Consider the following 21,787-nt stretch of genomic DNA (forward strand, 5'->3'; position numbering starts at 1 on the left):
CAAAAACCAAGCCAAAATCACAAAATCTACGCTTGTGGTGGTAAACAGTACCCATAACTGTGTTCATCCACAATCTCCTTTGGAGGTGTCATGACCCGTACTTTGTAGAAACTCCATTTAAGCATCGTGTAGCTCACTTACTTTAACCGTCACCGCCATGTTCATTTTTCTCTCGGAACGCTCCTCGACTTTACATATCGTGACTACATTATGCAAATTATGTAGTGTTGTGCTTGTGGGTAAACTCGAGAAGCGTTCCGAAAAACAAATGAACATGGCGGTGACGGTTAATGTAACAGAGCTACACGATGTTTAAATGGAGTTTTTACAAAGTACGGGTCATGACACCTCCAAAGGAGATTGTGGATGAACACAGTTATGGGTACTGTTTACCACCACAAGCGTGGATTTTGTGATTTTGGCTTGGTTTTTGAGGTACCCATTAGAGCCGAGACGACATTTCGACCGGACAGGGAAATGTCTACCTAGCAATTTTTTCGTAAATCGTCAATACTTGGCCAATTTTATTCATCAAGCACTGAATGGAAATATAAGATATTTCTCTTTAAGGTAAGATATCCGTCAATGTTGTATAGAACCCATTTATTAAAATAATCACGGTTTTAAAAAAATAGGTCAGTTTTTCTAGACCGCCGAGTTCATACCCTTGATACTATAATATATATACATATATGTATACTGTTAGTTTCAAAAAAATCGTGCCAGGTCCCTGTGAGAAGTACCAATGGACATTGACCACACCAGACAGAGACAGTGTTATAAATGTAAACAAAACAATATCATAAGACATAGACCACGCCCAGTACAAGACAGAAATAGTTTTAGGGAAACACAGAGGCAGGTTCCCCCTAATAGAGCCCCTAGAAATAGGTATTCAGACAATAGCAGATATCAGAACCAAAGTCAAAATAGGTCGTATAGTACATGTAACAGAGTGCAAACTCAGAACCCCCCACAAGTCCAGTCATTAGGTCCAAATAAACAAAGATCACAATTCAGATGTTTTCAATGTAATGAAGAAGGTCACATAAGAAAGAACTGCCCCCAATTAAATAGAAAAGGTAGGCCGTTAAACTAAAGACCTCGCTTCATAAGGAAACCGATGGGGCGAGGTTGAAAAGAAATAAGAAGCATGTGTCTAAGAAAATAGAAATATCAGGTAACCCAAGTACAACTGTGATAAAAATAGGTAAACAAAAATTAAGAGCTCTCTTAGACACAGGTGCTGAGGTTTCCATAATCAGCAATAGGATTTTTAAGATGTTACCGAACAAACCACGACTAAGAAAAGAAAGCATGACTCTCCAATCCGTCAGCAGTACACCGCTCAAGGTAATAGGTTCAGCAGACATTTCATTTCAAATAAGACATTTGACCTTAAGACATAAATTTTATGTTGTTGATGGCATGAACAGAAACTGCATCCTTGGTTTAGATTTTCTTAAACAAAATGGCGTTAGAATGTATTTTGACCTTGCATGTATGCGTATAGGTAAGACCTATGTTCAATTAGAGGAAGACATACATATTGCCTCAATAATAAGGACCACCCACAAGACATTGTTAAGACCGCAAACGGCAACGGTATGTCAGGTAAGACTCCCAAGAACTTTTAAGATACCAGGATCAAAGCTCTTAGAGATATCACCAAATGACACTTGTATATATGATGAACCTGGTTTGACCTTACAAAACGGTGTAACAAAGGTCACGAACCCTCGCAAAATACCTATCTTGATACTTAACCAAACAAACAGGACGATTAACCTAAAACGAGGAAGTGTAGTAGGCAAAGCACAGGCTTTAGAAGACAAAGACATTTCTAGTATAACTGAGACAAAAGACGATGACAAAGACGAATAAAACTTTAAGGAGGTAGATGTACCAGACGAGTACAATGCTGAGACACTAAATATATTAAGAAGAAACAAGGATCTATTCGCCAAAAAGGATTCTCAGCTTGGACATACAAAAACAGTTAAGATGCATATAGAAACAGGAGATCACAAACCAATTAAGAACCGACCTTACAGGACACCCCTGAAGAAACGTCAAGTAGTGGACGAAGCCATTGACGAGATGTTAAAGGCAAAGGTCATAGATAGGTCTAGAAGTCCCTGGAGTTTTGGCTTAGTGGTAGTTGATAAGAAAGATGAAAGTAAGAGAATGTGTGTAGATTTTAGGAGTTTAAATAAGATCGTTACCCCGATGTCAGTACCTCTTCCTTTGATAGATGACATTTTGACCCTCCTAGGACACTCAAAACATTTCACTACATTAGATTTGAAAAGTGGATATTGGCAAGTAGAACTCGACGAGGAAAGTAAACAAAAGACAGCTTTTGCCTGTCACAAAGGACTATTTCAGTTCAACAGAAGCCTTTCGGACTAAGTAACGCCCCTGCTGTCTTCCAAGAATTGATGAATATTGTCTTACAAGGATGTGAACAATTCGCCACAGCTTACCTTGATGATGTCATAATTTACAGTAGGACAGCCGAAGAACACCTGAAACACTTACAGATAGTCTTCAACAAATTAAGACAACATGGACTCAAACTAAAGCTTAAGAAATGCACTTTCTTCAAGAAAGAGACGGAATTTCTTGGCTTTATGATTGCGGAAAAAGGTGTAAAGCCGGACCAAAAGAAAGTTGAAGCTATTAGGGCCTTACCAACCCCTACTTGCGTAAGAGATGTAAGAGCATTCATTGGAATGTGCGGTTACTACAGGAAGCACATCCCCAACTTCTCAAAAATAGCGGAATGTCTTACAGAACTAACCAACCATGGACTGAAGAATGTCAGAAGTCATTTGACTATCTTAAAGAAAGTCTTACAGTAGTACCTCTACTAGCATACCCAGACCCAAACCAACCATATGTGCTTTATACAGATGCATCAGACACATGCATAGGAGCTTGTCTTACACAGAAGACAAAGGAAGGTGAAGAAATGCCACTTTATTACTTGTCACATAAGCTTAGCCCAACACAGCGTAGGTGGTCTGTGATAGAGAAGGAAGCTTTTGCTGTGGTATATGCTCTTCAGAAGCTTGATAACTACTTACACAACAGTTCCTTTGTAATAAGAACGGACCATCGCCCACTTTCTTACATATTCTCAGACAAGAAGACATTGAATAAGAAACTCTCCTTATGGTCCCTTACTGTAGCGTCTTGTAATTGTAAGATAGAATATATTGAAGGTAGATTTAATTGTTGCGCGGACTTACTATCGAGACTACCAACAGATACAGCAGAAGAAGCTGAGGATAAGCAAGGAGAAACCCAGGAAACTACAGACATTCATGATGTCTTGGACGTAGATGACAGAGCCTTGGAGATTGGAGCTCTCAACTCTAACAAGTTTAAACCAAGAGACTTTGTAGAGTACAGTTGATACTCCAGACGATATTGTTAAACCTCATATGGATCTCCCTAAAGACATAGACATAAGAAAAACTCAAGACAATGACGAAGACATATCAAAGCTGAAACTTAGACTTTGTAATGGACAAGCAACCCAGAGTGAGGAGGAGCGCTTCTTGGTTGTAGATAACTTAGTGTATTATTTGTCAAACGCGGAATCAGATGACCCGGTCTTGAGACTTTACATTCCGAAGGAACTTGAAGGAATGGTGATAAGACAGTATCATGATTTCCTAGGTCATATGGCAGTTGACAAAACATATGACGTAATAAGAAAGAAGTATTATTTTCCTTTGTTATACAAGAAGGTTCACCAACACATTGAAAAGTGTGTGACTTGTCAGACAAGAAGTCACAGTAACCCTCATCCTCCTCTTCCAAACAGCCAGATACCCCCATACCCTTTTGCTAAGGTAGCAATGGATTTGTCAGGCCCTTATCCCCAGACATTATCAGGAAACAAATACATCGTGTCGTTCATAGATGTTTACTCTGGCTTTCCGGAAGCATTTCCAGTCCCTGACAAATCAGCAGCAAACATTGTACATCTTATCTTGGAAGAACTATTCCCAAGATATGGTAGCGTATTAGAACTGGTTACAGATAACGGTTCAGAGAATATCGCTAGATCAGTAAAGGAGACACTAGAAGCATTGAATATCCACCATGTTACCACTTCTTATTATTGCCCTCAGTCAAATGGAAAAGTGGAGAGATTTCATAGAACGATGGTAGACATTTTGGCCAAGAAGATCAAAGAAAACGTTAACACGTGGGATCTTTTCTTGAACCAAGTATTGGCCGCAGTAAGATTTCATACCAGTGAGGTAACAAAGGCTTCGCCTTTCGTCCTGCTTTATAACCGCGATGTAGTACTCCCCTTGGACACAATCTTAAAGCCAAGACGGCGGTATGCCGGTGAAGAGTTACACAAGATCGCCTTAGAGCAGCAACATAAGTCCTTTGTTCTAGTGCATAGACACATGAAGCAAGCGAAGAAGAAACAGAAGAAACTCGCTGATAGGAACTGTAAAGACGAGAATCTTAAGACAGGAGATCCGGTTTACATAAGAAACCATAAGCGTACCTCAAAACTGGACAATAAATGGACACCTTACTATAGGATTATTGAGCAAACTGGACCAGTAAGTTTTAAGGTAAGAAACCAGCTTACAGGTGAAGTCACGAAGACACACGCGAGGCATTTACGATTAGCAAATGTTGATGAATGGGAGTTGCCCAAAGATAATATAGGTCGACCTTTAAGGAAATCGACATATGTAGTTCCCCCTGAGAGCAGTTCAGAGGAGTCTGAGGAGGAAACATCCTTAAAAAGAGTCATAAGATATAGAAGACAAGAAAGGTCAGATTCGGACTCTGAGGATGATATTCCGTTAATGGAGCTAAGACAAAGGCTCCGGACTCGAGAATTGGACAAAGCTAGTCCTATTGATTCAGATGATGAACTTATATCTTTATCACAATTGAAAGGTAAGTTAAAAGAAAACAATAACGCTGACACTCAGACAGATGACGATGATGATGAAGATGATGATTTGTAGATGCGTCTGAGACTGGCGGTACTGCTGATGACACGGAGATTGATGCGATAAATAAATTAGCAAATGAAGTTACGCCCCAAATCTCCACGATAAAACATGTCAAGATGATAGGCTCCACAATAGAAAAGATGTAGATTCTAAGAATCAGACAAAGAAAGTTAAGAGAGATATATCAAGAGACTCTGAGGACAACTCAGAGCTATTTAAAAATGTCTGCAATATTTTCTTCGTGATCAATAACGAGATACATTAGTGAATCGTTTCTTATCGTTTCAGAAAACGAAATATAAGGCTCCGTAAAAAAAACCCTATTGCTTGTAACTTTTGTTTTTAATCTTAATCCTTACGAGGAAGTTCTTAGAAAGTTAAATACTAGTCTGTCAGAAATAACTAAAAGCATCATAGCAGAGTCAATAAAACACCATGAAACATCTAGAACGAGATTAGGTCTTAATAACAACCTTATAATACTGAACCATGAAGTTGAAAATTTAAGAAATACACAAGACTTTCTTCAGTCAGAACTTACCGACATTAGGACACTACATCAAGCCAGAACTAAAAGAGCTTTAATTCCTATAATAGGTAAAGCACTGAATTTCCTGTTTTACAATAAAAACTAACGTAAACCTCTTAAGACGTAATCAAGTCAATCTTCAGCATGCAGTAAGGGAAAGCTTAACAATAATTCATGCTGCATAAGGTCAAATCACTGATAATAGAAGGAATATAAATGACGTGATTGATACCTTAGAGAATCTAAGAAGCATAGCTCTAAATTTAACAGAAGCAATACAAGATATTGATGAATATTTAAGTACATACACTAAGATCGACAGGGCCCTTAGTGAAGCAAAGGAATTAGTTGGATTAGCTAGAGATTATCTTAATCATTTGAAACTTCAGATCAATATGCTATCTTTAGGACATTTAAGCCCTTCAGTCATTTCACCCCCAGACTTGTACGAACTTCTTATAGAAGTAGAAAGCAAACTTGACCCAGGTGTTAGAGTACCTTTTGACCCGGAAACTGACCTTTGGGGATTTTATAAGACAGTGACCTGTACGACACTTATTAGTACTGATAGCCTTATTGTAGTTATTTCCATTCCATTAATAGACATGATTGGCAAGTTTGCTGTGTACCGAGCACATAACCTTCCTCTTCCGTACCTTGGATCGAATCAAACAAATATTTTGGCGACTTATAAATTAGAAGCAGAAGCTCTTGCAATCAATGAAGCGAAAACACAATTGGTTACAATGACAATTGAGGAGATGAATCAATGTGTAAATAGCGTTAAAAACTACTGCAGGTTTCGTAGTCCAATGTATACTATAATGGGAAAGAAGAAATGTATTGTTAATCTTTTTATGAATTGGACCAATAATTTAGTTAAATATTGTACTACAGAAGTACAAAATACAAACACTTCCCCTATGGCCCAGTATTTGACCAATGGCCAATGGATAGTTGTCCATGATAGATCCTTGACTTTTACACTGAAATGCCCCTATAGAGCCCAATCTGGTACTGTGGTGACCAGATACCCTATTGACACCTTATCCCTTGCGGAAGGTTGTTCTGCATCAAATGAATATATGACCTTGCCCTCATATTATCATTCAGAGAGTAAATATAACCTAACAGATCATTTTCAACAGGTGATTTCAAATTATTATGTAGGCTCTATTGAACTCTGGAAACCAATGACCCAAAGACTACCAAATGTAAAAAACATTAAGATACCCCATAAACTTAAGCCTATAAAGGAAATCCCCATTGATGAGTTGATAAATGAACTTGACAATTCATTTGATCTTGAACCCATGGGATCTGATTTGCCCCTCTCGACCTACTTGTCGATAGTAGGTGTGGTAGTAGTTGTTGTTATAGTGATATATTTATGTCGTAGGAGAATTAGGGATAAATGTCAGAAATGTAGGTTAGGTAAATGGTCAGTGAAAAGGGGAAGGTCAGAGTCGAGTGTCTCGCAAGCCTCAAGACCCATGCAAAGACACAAAAGTAACCAATCCACAGAAGACATGACAGCCTTAGAAGAATTGATGACAACATACATCAAGGAACTCATCCACCAGGAACAAGAAAACAAAGAAAAACCTACACTGATGTCAGGAAGTTACCCTGAGGGCGTTGACCTCGCCGAGGCAGATGTAACTGCCCCATCAGGAAGTGGAGGAATTGAATCGGGTAAACAAGACTGCCTTACAACCCGAGTACGAAGTGTAATATACCCAGACTTGAGAAAAGAGCTCAGTCTTCCATAGACAGATATAAAGTAACGTCTTGGTCGTAACAAGACAATGTCTAAATGTGAAGAAGGAAATGATAATGACCCGGTGAAACATTATGCCTTGATATTTAACGATTAAAGATACTTACGAGACAAAGATATACATATAATGTCTCGGTTATTACAAGACAATACGGAACGTCTTGGTGTTAACAAGACCAACTCTTGTCTGGACATTAACGTTAATCAATTAAAAAAAATCACAATGTCTTAGTGCGGATAAGACAAAATGTGACCTCTTCAAGAACCGTGGTGGATAACGGACCTAAGAACATAAAGAAGCTCTGGATATAACTAAATAAGCAGCAACTGTGGAGATAAACTGTGAATTTTTTATATAGGAACAGCCATATTATTACGAAGGATTTTTAACGATGAAGTTACCATGGAACTCGGTGACTGTTAAATAGGTTCAAACTAAAATGGACGTGACTGTGAAATAATATTACTGATTTTCAACGACGTAGTTACCATGGAACTGTGTGACTGTTAAATACATTGTATGTTCGAACTACAATGGAAGTGAATGTGAAATATGTTTGAACTACAATGGACGAACTGTGAAATATGTTTGAACTACAATGGACGAACTGTGAAATATGTTTGAACTACAATGGACGAACTGTGAAATATAATTACTGGCCAACTTTATGATGTTGTGACCATAGAACTGTGACTGTAAATAAGACTTTATATTGCATTAATATATTAAAGAGATGTTTAAAGTATAACGTCCAAGATAATTACAATATGTGTATGTACATATTGTGCATTAAGGTAAAGAGGTAAAAAGGTAATTAAAAATATACTAGTGTACATGACGTATGCGAATGAAAGAAGGTTGAAAGGAGAAATGAATGAAATGGCCACTAGTTACTATTTAGGGAATGTTTTTTTTTTTTTTTTTTTTAAAGGAGGCGGTGGTAAATTGAAATGTTAATAATACTTGATACTTTGCGTTAAGAAATATGTAAGCCATTCTGAGAAATGCCTTACATATTGTCTTGTTTGAAGAAAGGGGCGATTGTAACCCTACAGAGGTAGGCAGGCTAGTAGCCTTGCTTAAGCCCCAATGATATTATTGGTGATAGACGATTGTAACCCTATAGAGATAGACAGGCTAGTAGCCCTGCTTAAGTCCCCATGGATATCATTAATAGATATGATATTTGAATATTCCCGCTAGGTAAACAGGAAGTGGGGTACCTGTTGAACCTTGACAGAAGTTGTTATGTTAGCCGTGTATAATTGTGGATCGCGGGGCTGAGTTAAATTATAGTGTATTTTATAAGAGTACAAGTATTAGTTATTTAATAACAACCATGTATATATTTATTAGGCTGTGTTTAATTTCATAGTGCATTATTGTGGTGTATATAGTGTTGCTTAGACCTAGTATTGATGTGTAGTATATTTAAAGGTCAGTAACGCGGGATTGTTTACTCATGTTTGCAGCCAGAGTTAGGTTGTTGTTTTAAGGCATGGCCAACCTGGGTGACCGAAATATCAGTAAATTGTTACGGCACCTACTTTGTAGCGACTACGTGGGATGTTCTGGAAAGCATGGCAGGACATAGTCCGCTAAACCTGCCTATATTATTAGGCTTTTTTTATTATTTTTTTTGCCTAATATATAGACTATATATTAGGCAAAAAAAATTAAAAAAAAGCCTAATAATATAGGCAGGTTTAGCGGACTAGGCAGGACATCGCACGGTCTATGCACGTGTTAAACTAGGTGACCAACTTATTAATTAATTGTTACCGAATAGGTATGGGTATGGTAGGGACTACGTGGAATGTTCTGGAAGGAATGACAGGACATCGCCAGGGGCGTAGCTTGAGTCTTTTACATGTGCAAGCCCAGGCGAGGGGTCTGGGGGCCGCCTAGGCACCCAGCGGGTCCAGGGCAGCGCCCTGGTTAGGGGGTTCAGGGGGGCGAAGCCCCCCGACGGAAAATGGTTTAAAGGAATTGTTTAGCCCCGAAAATGATGTTTGATAATGCTTGGTATTGCTAAACTAGATTAATTAAAATCAAATGTATAGGTCTGTTTTCTACCTGTACCTGAAAATTATGCGTTAATATTGAGTACAAAGTGTATGAAAATCTCATGATAAGTCCTACAAGTATCTTGAGTGACTCTAAGGGGATTTGATGATAGATTGACGGATTTTTTCTTACGTTATGGAATTTTTTTATGTGTAAAAATCGAATTATACATATATGTGAAAAAATGAATGAATATAAAAACAGCGCCTCATATTAAAAGGCATAAAAGTCGCACTGATAGAAAAATACAGCATTAAATTGTCTTCTTAAAGTCTATCTTGACGGGAAGTTTTATTTCTCTATATCGTTCCAACAAGAGTATGTGTCAGTAGATTGTGTATTTACTCTGGGTTGGGATTTTGTTGGGATAAGTTTTGTTTGTTTGTTGTTGTTTTTTTTTTGCCTAATATATAGACTTTACATTTGGCAAAATAAATAAATAAATAAATAAATAAATAAATAAATAAATAAAGCCTAATAATATAGGCAGGTTTTAGCAGACTATCTAAGTAGAATCTACTCTGTGTCACTATAATTTCAGATGTGTCACTTTTCGATATTTCATCTGTCGTCCTTTGACTTTGTTTGTCTATCGTTTTAAGCTTGAAAAAGCCATCTTGTGTCTTAGAAGATTCATATTAACGCACCAAACAACACAAGCACTAAACACAACAGATACAACTTCAAGTTTCCATTTCCTCTACGTTTAGGTTATTTAACTTTGATTTTAAATTACATTCAAGACTTTAACGGATCGACATAGATGTTTTAACTTTACCAGACCATGAATAACTCATACTAGGATTTTTTATGTGCAAGCCCGGGCTTTTTTTTATAGAGCAAGCTACGCCCCTGATCGCGTAGTCCACACACCTGTTTAACTGCGCAGTATAGTTTGTGCAAAATGTGCATATTACAGGCGGTTCTGTCCAGCCTCAACCAAGTCCAGACAGAAAATCAAAACATTTCTATTTTGTTAAGCCTGCATCAGGCGCCGGTAAGGCTGTATTCTGAATTAAAATTAGTAAATTTTGACAGTTTATGATGAGCTGGGTAACCTTTGGGGCAAGCATTGTCCCAACGGCACGTGTACCAGTCACGTACCCAATCATTATAAATAGAGGGCCGCAATAGGCCCCAGTCAGACTGAAATTAGACGGACATCAGACGGGAAAAGACAGACTGGGTACTTTCGCCTCACATACACCTACGTCACCGCCTCCTCTAGGGCCACCTTTGAGAGAGAGAGAAAGTGAGAACTCTTGTCTACACTTTGAATAAAAGCCGTCAACAAGCTTCTACCCTACTCCTTGTCGTCATTTCGACCAACACAGCCATCCATAGGGCGACAGATGTGTGAACTATTAATCATAATATAATCACTTTTATTGAAGACCAATATTTCAAAAGGTTGTCTTTATATCAATAAGGCTTCAAAACTAATCACGTCAGTTTTCATTGTTGCAGGATCTATGTGTAAAGACAAAGTAATTCTTCTTTTTTTTTCTTTTGATCAAATCAAGTTATGCACCAAAATCTATATGGTATAAGGAATGCCAAATTTTCCCGATTTCAAAATATCCCAATACAGTACAATGTGACTACCAAATAGTCAATAGACCTTAAGTACAAGTTATATTTGTTAGGCTAAGCTAAGTAATCAAGTAAAACACTGTATTAAAATACATTTTATTCCACGATATAGTTACAACTTTAATTTCCATGAGGCATTTAAAACCACAGTACATGAAATAAAATGTTGTGTAAACAACCAATGTTCTGTACATAGCACAAGACAGTGGTAACAAGCACTAAATGCATAACAGTTAGTATAACATGATTGGCAATATAACACGATCTGAACTTTTATGTGGCATATATATTACAAGTCTTCTAATGAGATCTGAGCAATGGCAACAGAGGGAGATAACCCATCCCGACCAGCAGTTACAAATACCATGCTGTGGTTACGTACAAAATGACACACCAGTACATTCACATACTGTAAGTACACCAGTCAACCTCTGTAAACATGAACTTGGTGGAATTATTCCCCCCAGTACTGTGTTCTTAAAGTAAAAGTAAAAAATTTGTGAGGGTCGACAATACTGGAGAGCATACAAAATCTTTGAGTTAGTTCAATGAAACAAAGCAGGTAGTTTAGCATACACAGATGGAGTCGCTTTAATGTTTCTACCCCCTTTTTCCTATAGTATTTTGATATATGCCCCTCCCCCACTCCATTTATATATTATATTTTGATATAAGTCTGTATATTATTTCATACTGGCATGTTGTTAAGTTAATCATGAAAGGCATTTACATGGTCCCCTTCCATTCTTTGAATATTACACCAGCCTTCCTTAGAGTCTCAGGATCCTGAAATAAAACATAACAGAGTGTTAAACAAAATATAACATATCAGTTACCTCCATGGTTCTGTAGAAGTGCCAAAATATAAATTAGATAAAACAGAAATATCTAAAAGATATATTTTATGTTCCTACATATTCTGTTGTTGCATATTACAGTTATCTGCCCTTGTGAGAAGGTATTAATTGTGATGTCATGTGATTATAAGCGTAATGTCATATTTTTCAAAGAAAATTTTGAGAATTGCACTCACAAAATAATGACCTAACAATTGATACCCACCCACAAGGGAAGTAACTCTGTAATATGCAAAGACAGAATATGTAGCAGTGGGACATTTGATCTGAGGATGGGACGAAGCAGACATAGGTACCACTACAAGCCCCCTATGATGGGATATTTTACAATCCCATCTCCTAGAAATGTTCCCATTCAAATTAAAATTCCAATATGTGATTACCACTAAAAAGTTGTTTGAAGAAAAGTGATCAGTAGACAGAAGATAAATTGCATCAGCTAACAATAATCCTTAAAAACAAATCAGGAATGATGAATTCTTTGTCATGAAATATACACCATTCTGTATCAGAATGGTTAGGCGAACAAACCTCTACAGCAAAGAGCACTTATTATAGTGAAAAATATAATGTCAATATGAACTCTCAAAGCAAACAAGATCAGTTGGTGTTACAATTTACTGTGTACATTTAAGCATTGAACATTATTTAATTGGCATTCATAGTCCATATGAATTGAACAGAGGCAAATTCTATGAAGCTAGCACACTTCATGTTGAATTTGCCTTTGTTCAGTCGGCATTCTTATGGGCTATGAATGCCACCTGAAAGACGTTCAATGCATATAATTTAAATTTGGTTACAATTTTATGATGAAATTCCGAATTTCAAGGGATTTCGCATCTATAATGGATAAATCTTTCGGTATCGTCAAGGATGGAACAGCCATTTGAACAGCCATTTTCCATGATTGCTGGCACGACAATTGTGACACTACCATGATAATGACGTCAAAATAAGCAGCTGTAGTTCATAGTCTATATGAATGAAAACTGCACTTGGTAAGGTTACATAGTGGGACTACAGTGAGAATGCAAATATACCTTGATAAAGCAGAATCTCATGAAGTTTTCACCAAGCTTTTTATGTCCCTTGGAATAGAATGCTGATGGAGGAATTGCCGTCAATTTCTACAATGTAAGGTTTATAACTTATAATAAAGGTTGGAAATAGAAGGCTGATGGAAAAATTACTGTCAATTTCTACAATACAATTGTATAAACTTTTGGCATAAATTCATGCAACTAAAAGCAATGGACCAATTGCTATAACCATTCCTATGGGCATAACCAATCACCATTGCTATAAACTAACTTATTTTACGCATGTGATTAATTTTTAAGTATTTTGCAAGCGATAAGAAATCAGGAAAATAAATTCAAATACAGGTAAACTATATAAGTCTGGATCATAAATTTAAATTGGCATGGAATACAAAGTCTTTCTGTGTGAGACAAAGAAATGAAGTCACAGCAAAAGTAAGATACTGGTACAGTAAATGTTTCATTGGTTAACTGCCTAGGTACATGACCAACTTATAATCTAATTTTATGTCTGTTTGCCTCAGAGCATTCTTTTTTCTTTTATTTTCTAATGAATCTGATTCGTCCTCTCATTGGTATCTTAATTCCTCAAATCTCTCAAAGGACATAAAATATATCTTTCCCATGTATGAAGTATTATCTTGGAAAAATTTCAGTAAGTTAAACTAAAAGTGTCAGACAGTGACTTAAAATGTTCCTGACCTAATTGGTAAGATGACTTATGGAATTTGTTTTTAATCAATCATTTTGGTACTGCATGTTTTTATGTTATTACTTAGGTTACATGTTAAGGTATTCAAACCTACCTTTGTTGCTGTCATCCATTTAACAAACTTGTAATCGTATGGCTCATCAGCACCATCATCTGGTACTTGAATTTCTGAAACACAAAAGTTACACAATTTAAAACAGAAAACCAAGTGTCAAATACTCAATAAATAAGCATAAATTTAGATTCTGTCCATCTATGTATCTTGTGTTTATTTGGATATGATTGTATGGGCCAATACATATTACAAATCATTGTGACTTTGCTGGTGGAAATCCAGAGTACCTGTAGAAAAACCACCCACCTATTGATCAGTATGATACAACTGGGATTAGAATTAGAAATCCAGAGGTGGAGGAATAATGGTAATATGTCAGAATACCTTAACCATTCGGCCAATGTAACACTTCTCTTCTAATGTTTATGATTATTACACTGTATAGTTTTACATTGCCCCTCAAACATTTCTCTCTAAGTTAACCATTGGGAATGTAGTTGTAAGAATAGCTGTTCATTAATGAGTGTTCCTCAACATGACTTACTTTGTTTAAGTTTGGAGAGGTCAGCCATGAGGAAGTATCCACCTTCCGGTACCGTAACGTCCATACCAATGTCCTGTAACATGGCCACTAGTTGGTCACGCTTGGGTTGAGTTTCCTTGGCCAGAGAGTAAAGATAACAGTTGTCTAGTTGGTTCTTATTTTTCAGATCCAGCTCGTACTCCAGACCAGCGGCCACTGCCTCCTGTTACAAGGGAGAAAACAGTGCCATAATATGTCAAGAAACCAATACTGTATCACATGAAAGTATCCTGTATACAATGTCTCTAATAACCAGTACTCTGTTATTGACTACTGAGGTGGTGGGGATATCACATGTTTTGTTGTACATCCTATCAACATTAAGGGGTTGGGGTTATTTTGTTGAAAGAAAATACATTGTACACAATGTACCCACAAATACTTCATGTTATACAGTACCAGTGTGTCACCTTTAACAAGAGGGCTACCTGTATGTCTGTATGTGCTTGTAACGAGACAATTACCTGTATAGGTGTTGGGCTGGTATAAATACAGTTCTGGTGAAGGATCTGCATTGGTTGAATGAGTGATTGTGGTCCTATGGCCCAGCCTAGCTTCCATCCTGTACAGCTAAACGTCTTTCCTCCGCTGCCAATAGTAACAGTTCTCTCCCACATTCCTGGCAGGGATGCTAAAGCAGAACAAAGGTTATTAGGTTTTCACAAATAGTAACAATTCTCTCCCACATTCCTGGCAGGATGCTAAAGGAAAAACACACAGGTGAACTTTAATTCTATACAAGAATTACATGTTATTATAAGTATCGCCCGTACCGCATTGTTGATTTATTACATAACTATAATGGAATATTTAAAGACTTCTGAGAAAAAGAGCAAAAAAATAAAGTTAAACATCAAAAAGTTTCACAGCCTATGAATCCCACACCCTGAAATCAATCCTGCAATAAATGAGGTGGTTGAGGTAATAATGATATCCCTAAGCTGTTTTTTAAGTTTGGTTAGGATTGGATTTATATTTTTGAGAAACAAAGCTAAACGCAAAACTTTAAAGTCAAGTCTTTAATAGTCTTCAATAGTTTGGCATCCTTAAGTTTCACAGCTATGCATCCCACAGCCTGAAATGAATCCTGCAATTATTCGGTGTGTTGATGTGATAACGACGTCCTTCAGCTATGTTTAAAGTATGGTTAAGATTTGACTTAAACTTTTTGAGAAACATAGCTAAATGCAAAACTTTAGAGTGAAATGTTGATGACAATGCCGCTGCCGGAAAAATAACACCATAGTATCACCGTTGCGAGTGATACAAAAACTGTAAAATGAATTCTATTGATAGATCATACCATAAGAAAAACAGATATCACAGATTGTTTGAGTGAAATGTAGCTCATTGATGTGTTTACACATCTCCTATCAACAGCTTTGCTTACTTAAGCTGGGACAATGTTACATAAACTCAGGACATCTTCTACGGACTAGTTGCATAATGCTCTTAAATTGTTTTACCATTGTCAACAAACTTTTGTAGACAATTATTGGCAACAGACTTTTGCAGACAAGCCGTCACTGAAACACATCATGATAAAGAAATGTAGCAGTTGAAAGAATTGTTGGTAAATAAAATGATATAATCTGTGCTAAGATAGAGACTGGACTGACTGATAGGTATACATATATACTCACCAATCTTTACATGTTTACAGTTGTCATAGGTGAGCCATTCGTACACCTCATCAGCTATACATATAACATCATGTTTTATACAAAGGTCGGCAATCACCTGGAGCTCATCCTCCTTGAAAACCTACACAAAAGATAAAGATCATTATTCATCAAATCACTAAACTTTACAATGTAGGGTTACTCTAATAAGATAAAGGTTACCGTGAGGTCATCGCAAGGTAAACTGACTTATATTTAAATACAATTCACCATAAGGCCAACACCAACTAAATTACGGTAAAACTTCACATTATAGGCTGACCATTTACTGGTGGCTTTTGTTACTGCTACTGATAGTATTTATCTTAATACAAGCACCTCGTAGTTGACACTTACCTTGCCGATTGGGTTGTTTGGGTTGTTGATGATGATGGCCTTTGTTTTACTGTTGAATGCCTTGGCCAGTTCTTCAGGATCAAGTTTCCAGTCTGCACTGGACATGGCACCAGTTTTTGTCTAAAATACACAAGTATTGGACATCATATCCAAATTGCTGTTATCTATATATACACTAGCCTGTGTTAGAGATATACAAACATTGACATCACCATCTGTTTACAGATACTACTTACTGGTCTAATGGGTACAAATACAGGTGTCGCTCCAGCTACCATAGACATCGGTTCATAACAGTCAAAGTAGGGTTCAACGATGATAACCTGTAGATAATGATTATACATTAACCATTTAGTTAAACACAAAAATCTTGTTGGATAAATAACTTTTCTATACTTTTTGTAGGTAGAAATAAGACATTTTGCTCATAAACACATGACTTACTCATAATATGGACAGATATATGTAAATAGAGAAAGTCACTGTGTTAGTATCATATTGGTAGTACTCACCTCATCCCCTGGGTTCACCAAACCTTGGACAGCACAGAAGAGCACACCATACGCTCCTACACAGACAGTGATGTCTGTCAATGGGTTAATCTCGTGTTTCATGATTGGGCCGTACAGCTTAGACAGAACATTAACCAGTCGCGGGTGACCCTATTACATAAAATTACAGACGGTTAGATACAACACATTTCCTGTAGTCTTTTAAAACATAACATAGAAAATAAAAACTATTTAAGCTATGAAGAGAGCCCCCATATTACTTTTAAAATACTCCACTTATGTACTGTGTTTGTATACCTAATATGTTACTACAGGCATACATTGCATGCTTCAAACAATTGCATTTACACAGGAAACGATTGTCACTCAGCCATTACCTATCTGTGTGGTGGTACTTTTTATACATCAATGATTTATTCTTATTAGGGCTCATCAGCAGTGACACTCTACTATCCATTTTTGGACACCTCAATAATATATACTTTCCGATTATGTTCACTCATGAACCAAAGTCTACATAACACATTACTACATCCTTTTCCCAGAAACCTTCCATCCTTATAAAATTGTGTCTAAAATAAGTAACTGTATCGCAGTACTGAAACTTTTCATTCACGATATTTTTGACAATTATTTCACAATTATTTATAAGTATGTTATTACTATGCTGTTAGTTTATATACTTACATAACTACGGGCATACTGTTTGTATACTTACATAACTACGGGCATACTGTTTGTATACTTACATAACTACGGGCATACTGTTTGTATACTTACATAACTATGGGCATACTGTTTGTATACTTACATAACTACGGGCATACTGTTTGTATACTTACATAACTACAGACATACTGTTTGTATACTTACATAACTACGGGCATACTGTTTGCAAACTTACATAACTACGGGCATACTGTTTGTATACTTACATAACTACGGGCATACTGTTTGTATACTTACATAACTACGGGCATACTGTTTGTATACTTACATAACTAAGGGCATACTGTTTGTATACTTACATAACTACGGGCATACTGTTTGTATACTTACATAACTAGGGGCATACTGTTTGTATACTTACATAACTACGGGCATACTGTGCTAGTAAGGCATCTTCTGAGTTAACAGCTTTTACCATCTCATCAATAACATGTTGTGGAGGTTTGAAATCGGGAAATCCCTGTAAAACATCAATTTTACCAGTACACTGTCTATGGTGGAGACTACCTTCTTTATATCGTGCTTTTGTTTTATGTGTAAAGTTGATATGTAAAAAGGTGAAAATGCTGTAGTTGTAACACATGACTTTTATTACATCTGGCTGGAGTTCATTCAACTTAAGATAATTTATGAAAAGGCCAAGACCATGTGAGTTTACAAAGGATATCAGCTCACAAGACATTATTTTGAATGTACATGTTGTAGTACGATTCATTTACCTCACTCGACCCAATAAGTGTTCCCTCTCCTTTTCAAGGCTACAAGTGTATACTTCCATGGACCTAGAATTTCAGTCTTTACTAAATGCAAACTAATAATATGCATACAAAGTTTTTTTAATGCATTTCTTTTGCATATTGATTTGTAGCTTTCTGCAATAATCTTAGTATTAAAAGGTCTTAATCTGGTCCCATAAATCATCCTCTCAACATTCTTATTTTTTATAAAAAAGTGCCCCTTGCACTAACTGCCAAATACAGTACTGAACCCAAAAAATGATGAGTATTCTTACCTGACCAAGATTCAATGCCTGATGTTCTTTGGCTAACTTTCCAAACTCAACCCTGTCAATGCAACCAGCAGTCAATTTCATCATACGTACATAATAAAACACAAACAAGAGGCCAAGAGGGCCTGTATCGCTCACCTGGTTTGTAATGTCAAGTCATGTTCTGAATACAGGTTCATTGTTTCTTTTCTGAAGGAATTTGAATATTTAACTCTTATTTCCTTTTTGGGCCCCGCCCCTCCTGCCCCCGGGGGGTCAGAGCCAAAATTTATACAAGTTCTGTTCCCCTTCTCCAAGGATATTTGTGGCCAAATTTGGTTACAATCCATGCAGAACTCTAAGACAAGTAGCGATTTATAGGATTTACCTCTATTTTCCCTATTGGGCCCTGCCCCTCCTGCCCACAGGGGGTCAGAGCCAAAATTTATACAAGGTCTTTCCCCCTTCCCCCAAGGATGTTTGTGGCCAAATTTGGTTACAATCCATGCAGAACTCTAAGACAAGTAGCGATTTATAGGATTAACCTCTATTTCCCCTATTGGGCTCCGCCCCTCCTGCCCACAGGGGGTCAGAGCCAAAGTTTATACAAGCTCTTTCCCCCTTCCCCCAAGGATGTTTGTGACCAAATTTGGTTACAATCCATGCAGAACTCCAGGACAAGTAGCGATTTATAGGATTTACCTCTATTTCCCCTATTGGGCCCCGCCCTCCTGCCCCTGGGGGGTCAGAGCCAAAATTTATACAAGGTCTTTCCCCTTCCCCCAAGGATGTTTGTGGCCAAATTTGGTTACAATCCATGCAGAACTCTAGGACAAGTAGCGATTTATAGGATTTACCACTATTTCCCCTATTGGGCCCCGCCCCTCCTGCCCCCAGGGGGTCAGAGCCAAAATTTATACAAGCTCTTTCCCCCTTCCCCCAAGGATGTTTGTGGCCAAATTTGGTTACATTCCATGCAGAACTCCAGGACAAGTAGCGATACATAGGATTTACCTCTATTTCCCCTATTGGGCCCCGCCTCTCCTGCCCCCGGGGGGTCAGAGCCAAAATTTATACAAGTTCCTTCCCCCTTCCCCCAAGGATGTTTGTGGCCAAATTTGGTTACATTCCATGCAGAACTCCAGGACAAGTAGCGATACATAGGATTTACCTCTATTTCCCCTATTGGGCCCCGCCTCTCCTGCCCCCGGGGGGTCAGAGCCAAAATTTATACAAGTTCTGTTCCCCTTCCCCCAAGGATGTTTGTGGCCAAATTTGGTTACAATCCATGCAGAACTCTATGACTAGTAGCGATTTTTAAAGGAAATGTTGACGGACGGACGGACGACGGACGACAGACACTGCGCCATGACATAAGCTCACCGGCCTTTCAGGCCAGGTGAGCTAATAAAAATACAAACAAGATAACCCAAATCTTGGCATGAATCATAACACAGATAGATGTAGCCTTTAGTTACTTTCTAGATTAATTTGATAAAATTTGGAAAGTTATTTTAAAAAGAAATCACCAAAAATATGGGTGTTACAAGATACCAAAACGACATGGGTATAGAACAGTGTTCTCCCTTAAGGATTTTGTCCTGCTGGTCCTATGGACCAGCTGACCCCTAGCAGTTGAAGTCCTGGCTAAAAGTTACAGATCTATTACAAAGTTACATTAAATTTTAATTTCTTGCAGTTTATATGATTACTAGCAAATTAATAGTTTGAGTACTAGTTTCACTAACATCTTTATCCGTCATATCTGGATTACTTATCGTAGACTTTCAACAAAGTTGATTGAAAAACCAAAAATAGTACGAAAAGTTTTGTTTTCATAACTAGTTTTGACCTTCAAGATTTCTACAATATTACTGAACATTTTGTTTTGTATATCCTTTATCTGGACTCCAAACGATTACCGGCCAAATGGACCACAGCTACATGGGAAAAAATTGTCTGCCCAACACAAAAAAGTTGCCAGTCACAGGCGACGAGACAGGGCGGTTTATTTTTGAACACTGGTAAAGAACAATTTACAGTCAAATAGTCCACCTTCCGGTGATTATGATGTTACAAAAAGCACATCAACAGATGATGTCCACAAGTACCAGTAGGTGGGACTAATTGACAAATATTGTACTTTGCCCACGTCAATTTAAGATCTCGAAACCGTATTTTAGAGAAAGTTCATGTTTTTACTTTATCGTAATAAGGATTTGTAAAGATACATGTCTGTGTTGAGAAAGAACACAGATAACTGTGTTAACACAACCTCACCAGATATTCTTCTCTGTTCCATTCAGCCTGGTAGCCTGCCCTAGTTTTGAAGATGCCATGTTTCTCTGTAAGACACAGATAAATAAAACCTAAAATATATGTTAGAAATATTATTAGCAAGTTATTATACAGAAACGGTAGGTGTGAACCTTCAATAGCTAGCTCCTCTTGAAGCAGCCTGAAGTCTATGGTAACCTCACGATCAATCTAATAATGCCCAATACTGATTATTGTTAGTGAAGGAAACAAAGTTCAAATCCTGATTTCATATCAATGTTATGTCATCAGTAATATCCAAATTACATTTTACTGAAGATTTTGCTGCTGTTACCACAACATGGCCATGCATGTAACATACTGTTCCAACATCAATCAAAACTAATATGTTTTTCATCATTTACATTTAAAAAGATTGAATCAATGGGCTTTCTGATGTTGAATTTTACAATATATTACTTTTATTATAAGCTCTCCACTATTATTTCCCTTGCTTTATTATTCACATCATATATATATTGTAAACTTTGAACATGTATTTGGAGAAAAAGATAGCATTGATTTAAAATAAACAGTTTAATAAACTAGCAAACTCTGGACACTGGAGTAAAAGAAAAGATAAAAGGAAATACCATACAAATAATTTTTAGAAGCTCAGAACAATCTGAAACCTTTGTACCTATAGTTGGACGAGTCCTAGCTAGCAATATGCAAAATTCATAAATAGGTGGTACATAAGTGTCTAACTATACAGTTAGTGCGAGTAAGTCACCATGTGGACTGAGGACACTGGAGCTGTAACCACACTTATGCTTGCAGACACATGCTTGCTACAAAGTACAAGCTCATAGACATGCAGACAAATGCTCAAGTAAACTAATTAAAATATTGGCTACAAGAAAAAGCAATGAACATAAACTTTGTGATTCGTATTTTGAAAACTTACAAGTAATTTTGTGCAAAAATACATGCTTAACGAAAGTGCAATCCCCAGATAATTTTGTGCATATTAAAGGTTTCATGTAAAGTGATTGAACTAAAAG

At 37.1% G+C, this 21,787-nt stretch overlaps 1 protein-coding gene across 1 annotated transcript; it reads right to left on the reverse strand.

Moving 5' to 3' along the window:
* Positions 1-11,052: 11,052 nt before the first annotated feature.
* Positions 11,053-20,902, reverse strand: LOC138320885 (kynurenine aminotransferase-like). Its single transcript, XM_069264171.1, has 12 exons — positions 20,748-20,902; positions 18,492-18,543; positions 17,841-17,939; positions 16,751-16,900; positions 16,475-16,561; positions 16,239-16,358; positions 15,864-15,984; positions 14,685-14,851; positions 14,182-14,383; positions 13,677-13,750; positions 12,871-12,957; positions 11,053-11,756 (listed from the first exon to the last, which is right to left on the reverse strand). The coding sequence occupies exons 1-12, from the start codon at positions 20,804-20,806 to the stop codon at positions 11,697-11,699; spliced, it is 1,278 nt and encodes a 425-aa protein (XP_069120272.1). The 5' UTR covers positions 20,807-20,902; the 3' UTR covers positions 11,053-11,696.
* Positions 20,903-21,787: the final 885 nt, after the last annotated feature.

This window comes from Argopecten irradians, chromosome 4, assembly GCF_041381155.1.
Source record: "Argopecten irradians isolate NY chromosome 4, Ai_NY, whole genome shotgun sequence".
Classification (NCBI taxonomy): domain Eukaryota; kingdom Metazoa; phylum Mollusca; class Bivalvia; order Pectinida; family Pectinidae; genus Argopecten; species Argopecten irradians.

What these genes read in the sequence shown, in the direction of transcription:
- LOC138320885 (XM_069264171.1), bottom strand. Translation starts at nt 20,806, where the DNA reads ATGGCATCTTCAAAACTAGGGCAGGCTACCAGGCTGAATGGAACAGAG. An exon ending in CACAGTATGCCCGTAGTTAT is followed by an intron (nt 16,901 to 17,840) that starts GTAAGTATACAA and finishes TTTATGTAATAG; the next exon opens with GGTCACCCGCGACTGGTTAA. An exon ending in AATGGATGACAGCAACAAAG is followed by an intron (nt 12,958 to 13,676) that starts GTAGGTTTGAAT and finishes CTTACATTGTAG; the next exon opens with AAATTGACGGCAATTCCTCC.